Genomic DNA, 7237 nt, shown 5'->3' with positions numbered 1-7237 from the left:
GTAACTAATATTATCCCAGAATAATATTTAGATAATTTCAAACCATAATATATTTATTAAGTTTCATTATTAAATTTATGATTGAAAAAAAAAACTTATAATATTTCTACATAATAATAATAATAATAATAATAATAAATTTGATGAAACTGCCCAATAACAATAATAATTAAAAAAAAAATTGGTCAATAATAATTAAAAAAAAATTGGTCAATAATAATTAAAAAAAAAATTGGTCAAGTATGTGTCCCATGCATTTTTATCCGTCCCATACAGTTTGCTTGCAAAAATATGCTAAAATGTATACTTTTGCAGTGAAAAAGTCATTCTTTCCCTCTATACTAACAAACTCATGTAAAAGTTATGGTTTTCCCTAGTACAAAAAGAACAAGAGAAAGCTCAATAAAGAAGATGGTATTCACCAGCGTCCGATCAATTCTCCATCCAAATACGCTAGCTCCCCCAAGATTCGATTCCATATAAGTAACTGAGAACACAAATCAACAGCAGGTTTCAGTAATTTCAAACAAAAAGTATGCAACTAATTCTTCTACTCATAGCCATTATAAAATCTGGTTTTATCATTTAACAACTTCATTAACATGCCTAAACAGATTTCCACAGTGTAACGAGTCGATATCGTCTGAGTGTACTTACCGAAAGCTTGTCTCTTGTGGTACAAGGACATAGATGAAGCAAGTTGAGCATTTGTAGGCACTGGTACAAAGTCTACAGATTCCAGATCATTTTCCGAATAGGTTATGGGTATTGATCTTTGGGTAATATCAGCCTCATTGTTTGTGCCGTCAATGATTGAAATGTCAACTTGAGAAGGATTGTCACTAGAGTTGCATGTAACCAAAGCATGCCATTTGCTAGTGATGGAGGCAAGAGCCTGAGCTCTATGTGAAATCTTTGCAGCACCATGGAGGCAAATAATTATCCCAACAAGCTCAACAATGGAGCAGACCTTCCATCAAAGGTAACCAAGTTACAGATTTTTAAATAGTGAAAGAAATTTCTTAGAGAAACCATAGAAGCAATATATAAACTTACAAGCTGATGAAACAAAACTAGAAACTTTGAATCATAGCCAACTTTCTCGATGAAAACTACCATGGAATAATTCGTTCATAAAACTTACTGCAAAATCGCCTCCGTTGATGAAGTTGATGATACCGCGATTTCCTGTAGTCTGCAATAGAGCCATAATCTCTGAAGCTGTCACAGCTAAGAACTCAAGGAGGAGAAAAATTCTGAACCTGTGGCTAATTTTGGATAGGTTATGATTTAGACGAATGTGTTCCGTGATGTATTCAGAAACATCTAAGTCCCTTTCTAAGAGTTTCCCATAATTCTCCAAGTGTATTATTTGTAAGTTGCATACCAAATTGAACAAAGCACTGCCTGAAAGGAAAATTATGTTCAAATAAGTCCATGAGAAGAGCAAACCAACTATGATAGCAGCGGATTGCCACCACGAGTCTTTGTCAATGTATCTGATTCTGGAAACTTCACGAGAAGCCTTCAATAAGAAGCAAGGTAACACCCACACCACTAATAAGCGGAAGAAGCCCTGAGTAAAGTATAAAAATCACTATGAGACGCCATAGAAAGATACAAGAAAAATACCATTTGTTATAATATTCTCATCTTCCACCAATTTTCTTTTGTAGAATCTACAATTAGTAATATTCCCATTTTCGAAGTTCACAATTTCAACTAATTTTTGTTTTGTAGAGCATAGACTCTACAATCATCGAAGGAAAAAAAGAAAAGAATCAAAATCCCATTTTTCATGTTCTCATTTTCGACCAATTTTCTTTTGTAGAGTCTACACTCTACAATCATCCTGAAATAAGAATCAAAATCCATTTTCAACTTCTTTTTTTTTTGGTATTATCTACAATCATCAAAGCAAATAAGAAATAATATTCCCATTTGTCAAGTTAACATTTTCAATCAACTTTCTTATGTTCCATGTAGACTCTACAATCATCCTGGAGAAAAAACATCAAAATCCCATTTTCATGTTATTATTTTTTAACCAATTTTCTTAAGTAGACCCTACACTCTAAAAAAAATCAAAATCAAAATGCCATCTTTCAAGTTTTCACTCTCAAATCAATTTTCTTTAGTGGAATCCACAACCATGAAGAAAATAATAACAAAATTGCATATTCAGAAATGGGTTCTGTTTAAAATAGAAGATTGAACATCTAAATTATCTGTATTTAATTGGAATATCAATACACACATTCAAAAATAGATTAGAGAAAGAAAAAAAAAAGGGGGGTTTTGGGGGTAAAAACACTTACCTTGATCTTTCGGCTGTATTCATCACGAAACTGGGTCATGTGTCCGTGGTACCTATCCACAAACAAGAACTTTCGAAGACCATACTTTCGAAAATTGTGAGAGATACACAGAAGAGAAATGGCGGCCACAAGAGATTGAGAGAACAAAATCTCAAGCTCAAAGCTTTTGATCTGATACTTCTCACAGTTGGAACAGTAAGAAATTTGGATTATTAAGAGTGGAAGTGCAATACCCACAAGGAGGAAGGAGACCCATGAGAGAGTGAAGCTCAGAACTGAGTACTGGCAGAAGCCAAAGAGTCTAAGAAAGGTTTCTAATTGATGAAGATAGTGATTGATCAACTGGGTATCAGCGGCATCACTTGTTTCTTGTACAATAATTAATGGTGTTTCAGATTCTATGCTTCTACCCATAGAGTGAGCTCTGCAAGGAAAAAGAAAAGTTTGCTTCTTTGGGAGAGAAGATTGCTAGTGTTCGGATCAAGACAAATATATATAAGTTGACATATGATGATGGTATCTAAGATCTGTGTTATGTGATACTTTGTTTTAATAATGCTAAATTGTTTGCTCAAAAAAAAAAAAAAAAAAAATTTCTAAATTGTTAATGCTATGTGCCATCAAGACTAATGGGGGAAAATAAAATTATTTGAATTTTTTAATTAAAAAAAATACAAGTTAAAGCACCATACTTTTATTTTTAAAGATACTGAAGCACCATACTTTGGATTGCATGGTCGGTTGGTTGATTCCATCATTGAATATTTACTTTCAAGACTCGTGGAGTGGCATGTTGAGTAATTTTTTTTTTAATATAGTCTCCATTCCCCAATACAATTTGAAAAGAGACAATGTGATAGAAGCAATTATATCGAATATTAAATATATATAGGATAATTCTTTGGTAGGACTTTCAAAAAAAGCCCTATCGTAGGACTCTTTTGTGTTTCGGCGTAATTTTTTGTCATAATCATTCAATTCATTACTCTTTTGTTACTCTTATAAGTTTTTATTTTTGTTGTACTTGGTTTGATTAGCTTGTAATTAGGTCATCTCACTTGTGAGATCAATTGCTGCTCTTTTGAACTTAGCCCTTACATGTAGGACTTGTCCTCCTTAACCATTTAATGAGAGTTATTCCCCTTAAATATATATATATATATATAGGGGTTTCTTTGGTAGGGCTTTCAAAAAAACCCCTACCGTAGGGCTCTTTGTGTGTTTCTCAACCTTTGAACAATTTTCGACGTAATTTTTTTTTATGACTATGTATATTGTAGTTATTTAGAGCATCCTGCAAATTTTCAAAAAATTCTGAATAATTTACAGTGCCGAAAACTAAGTTCAAACATGCTATTTTTCACGCGTATAAAAAAATTAGTCATGCGTGCAATAATCTGTTTTCGGCATTGTAAATTATTCGAAATTTTCTGAAAATTTGCAGGATGCTCTAAATAACTACAATATACATGGTCATAAAAAAAAAATCGCGCCGAAAACTGTTCAAAGGTTGAGAAACACACAAAGAGCCCTACGGTAAGGGTCTTTTTGAAAGCCCTACCAAAGAAACCCCTATATATATATTTAAGGGGAATAACTCTCATTAAATGGTTAAGGAGGACAAGTCCTACATGTAAGGGCTAAGTTCAAAAGAGCAGCAATTGATCTCACAAGTGAGATGACCTAATTACAAGCTAACCAAACCAAGTACAACAAAAATAAAAACTTATAAGAGTAACAAAAGAGTAATGAATTGAATCATTATGACAGAAATAACGCTCTAAAGGCTGCCTTCGAAAGATAATTCTAACAAGCAACGGTATACCAAAATCGAATCAACATCACCTCAATACAACACCATAGGTCCATGAGCAATCTGAGAGGACAGGAAATATTCCACCAACACAGGCAAAAGCCAAGGTCCCACAGGACATAGTTGTTCTACTCTGAGTATGAACATAAACATACTCAGACAAATACCAACAAACGAAGGAAAGAAAATAACAAAAACAACAGTAAAAACAATATTAGAACATAACATCTTTGGAAGTGCTACACTCATTGTCAGAACCACTTGTAAAAGCAACACATCAGCTCCCATGTGTACAGCCATGTAGTACTACTAAATGAGTCATTTACTCTAGAATATTCAGCTGATAACAAATTCTTGTTACATAGAAGAGTGTGAGGACACACGTGTGTAGTGACCATTGGACCAATTTTGTATTATTTAAAATCTCAATTGATTATATATACTATAGCAGCAGTCATCATTCTTTGAGCTGCAATTCATACTCAATACAATTTTTTGCATTTATGAATTTCTTAAGTTGGTATCAGAGCTCTCTCAGCCTCCGCCATGTCTGAAGCTCCAGTTGACTCTGCCTCCGCCAGTGCCGTTGCTACCTTGTCGGCGACTGCCGCCGTCGAGGCCCATGTGGTCCCTGCCGCCCCTCTCGTTGCTCCCTTCAATCCAAACACACTCTCTCAGCCTTTTGCTCTTAAGCTTGACCGCCATAATTTTTCTCTCTGGCACAAGATGGTTCTGACCATTATTCGGGGTCACCACCTTACTGGCTACGTCGATGGGTCCTTACCCTGTCCCCTTGAGACGATCTCCGATGCTTCCGCTCCTCAATCTGGCCTTGGGGTCGCTTCGTCTTGTCCCAATCCCACCTTTGATACTTGGATTGTTCATGATCAACTCCTTATGGGCTGGCTTTACGGCTCCATAACGGAAGCCGTGTCCACTGAAGTTATGGGATGTCAGACTGCTGCCAATCTCTGGCGTTCTCTTGAGCTGCTCTACGGGGCTCACTCCAAGGCTAAAAAAGATGACATTCGCACCAAGATCCAGACTGCTTGGAAGGGATCGCAATCCATGGTTGAGTATCTTTGACAGATGCGTGTGTGAGCTGATATTCTCGCCCTTGCAGGGAGTCCCCATCCCGACTCTCACTTGGTCACTAATGTTCTGAATGGCTTAGATTCAGATTATCTCTCAATCGTAGTTCAACTCGAGGCTCGACCGTCTATCAGCTGGTAGGAACTTCAAGATGTCCTCCTCCGCTATGATAGCCGTCTTGAACGACTTCATGCCTTACCCACTCCTAAACTTCTCAGATCCATCACTGCAAATATGGCCACCAAAGGGGACTCCTCTTTTCCTCCGAAGCGCCATTCCTTGTCCTCTCCTCCCCAAAGGGGTCGCTCTTCTTCCTTTGGGAATTCTCGTTCTGATCGTGGTCCAAGTCAGCGCGCTCGAGGAAGGGGTGGAAGAGGTCATGGCTCTAGACACGTTTGTCAAGTTTGTGGGAAGTTGGGCCACACTGCTGCTATGTGTTACAATCGATTCAATGAGGCTTATATGGGTTCAGGTCCAACTCTTACTCAGTCTCAACCACATTCTATTCACACGGCCTTTGTTGCATCTCCTGAGGTTATTAATAATGCCGATTGGTATGTAGATAGTGGGGCAAATGATCACCTCACTTCAGATCTAGCCAAATTAACCACACCATCTGGGTATAATGGTAAGGATTCAGTGATTATTGTCAATGGTAAGGCACTACCCATTGCTCATACTGGTTCTGGCTGTTTACACACTCTTTTCTCTAATCCCCTTATTCTTAAAAGCATGCTTCATGTTCCACAGATTATAAAAAATCTTATCAGTGTTTCTCGGCTAACCTCTGATAACAATGTACTCATAGAGTTTCATTCTGATTTCTATTGTGTGAAGGACAAGGTGATAGGGGTGGTGCTACTCCAAGGGTAACTTAAGGATGGTCTATACAAATTTGATGTTCCTACTACCACTTCTCAGTCATTTTCTTCTCCTCATTCCAGCAATGGTTCTCCGTGTCTACTTAGTTCAGTATCTAAGAAATGTGTAACCCAACACTCTAAGTCTCATTTGTTTTGTATTTCCAAAAGTGATGTATGGCATAGAAGATTAGGCCACCCTTCTCTTCGTGTTTTAAACCATGTTTTACAATGTATTAATGAAAAATTAGTTGTTCATACTCCTGTGCAATTCTGTGATGCTTGTCAATTGGGAAAATCTCATGCACTCCCTTTTAAGTCTTCACCAACTAGAGCTTCTCATGCATTAGACTTAATTCATACAGACCTTTGGGGTCCAACCCCTGTCCTATCCAATACCAAATACAAATTTTATATCCACTTTATTGATGACTTTAGTCATTTCACTTGGATCTACCCTTTGAGAGCCAAATCTGAAGCTCTTGCCGCTTTCATTGAATTTAAAGCACTTGTCGAAACTCAATTTGATAGGAAAATTAAGACCCTCAGATCAGATTGGGGAGGAGAATATCTCGCATTCTCCTCATTCTTACATGAACACGACATTGTTTTTCAGCACTCATGTCCTCACACTTCCGCTCAAAACGGAAGAGCCGAACGTAAGCACAGACACATTGTGGAGATGGGTCTCACCTTGCTTGCTCAAGCCAAAATGCCTTTAAAATTATGGGTTGATGCCTTTCAAAATTTCGTCTATTTAATTAATAGACTTCCAACCTCTGTGTTAGGCAACAAATCTTCCTTTGAAGTGTTGTTTTCTAAACTACCAGACTATGGTTCACTCCGAGTATTTGGTGCTGCTTGTTTTCCTTGCTTACGGTCATACAAAACACATAAATTCTAATTTCGCACTCTAAAATGTGTCAATCTTGGTTTTAGTGAGACTTACAAAGGATTTAAATGTCTTAGTACCACAGGTAGGGTGTATATCTCTCGGCATGTCTCATTTAATGAACTTGAGTTTCCTTTTTGCAATGGTTTTCTTAATACTCACACCATTGATCTCCAGGCAGATCCTACACACTCAGGGTGGTCCTATCTACCTCATATTGCGCCTGAACCCATCAACCCGACTGCCACTCATGGTGAGAATG

The 7237-nt window shown here is 37.2% G+C and overlaps 1 protein-coding gene across 1 annotated transcript; it reads right to left on the bottom strand.

The window, feature by feature from the left end:
* Nucleotides 1–223: 223 nt before the first annotated feature.
* Nucleotides 224–2845, bottom strand: LOC133830113 (uncharacterized). The gene is made up of 4 exons (XM_062260029.1): nucleotides 2319–2845; nucleotides 1145–1576; nucleotides 658–970; nucleotides 224–487 (listed from the first exon to the last, which is right to left on the bottom strand). Exons 1-4 carry the CDS (start codon nucleotides 2730–2732, stop codon nucleotides 351–353), a joined length of 1296 nt encoding a protein of 431 aa, XP_062116013.1. The 5' UTR covers nucleotides 2733–2845; the 3' UTR covers nucleotides 224–350.
* Between the last annotated feature and the right edge of the window lie 4392 nt (nucleotides 2846–7237).

The sequence above is a fragment of the Humulus lupulus genome, chromosome 4 (assembly GCF_963169125.1).
Source record: "Humulus lupulus chromosome 4, drHumLupu1.1, whole genome shotgun sequence".
Taxonomy (NCBI): domain Eukaryota; kingdom Viridiplantae; phylum Streptophyta; class Magnoliopsida; order Rosales; family Cannabaceae; genus Humulus; species Humulus lupulus.
Note: the sequence above shows the minus strand (reverse complement) of the source record. Positions and strands in the feature narration are given on the sequence as shown.

Coding starts and splice junctions, on each gene's coding strand:
- LOC133830113 (XM_062260029.1), bottom strand. CDS start 2,732: ATGGGTAGAAGCATAGAATCTGAAACACCATTAATTATTGTACAAGAA. Junction 1,577..2,318: donor AATACAGCCGAAAGATCAAG/GTAAGTGTTTTT, acceptor TACTTTACTCAG/GGCTTCTTCCGCTTATTAGT. Junction 488..657: donor CCACAAGAGACAAGCTTTCG/GTAAGTACACTC, acceptor TTGTGTTCTCAG/TTACTTATATGGAATCGAAT.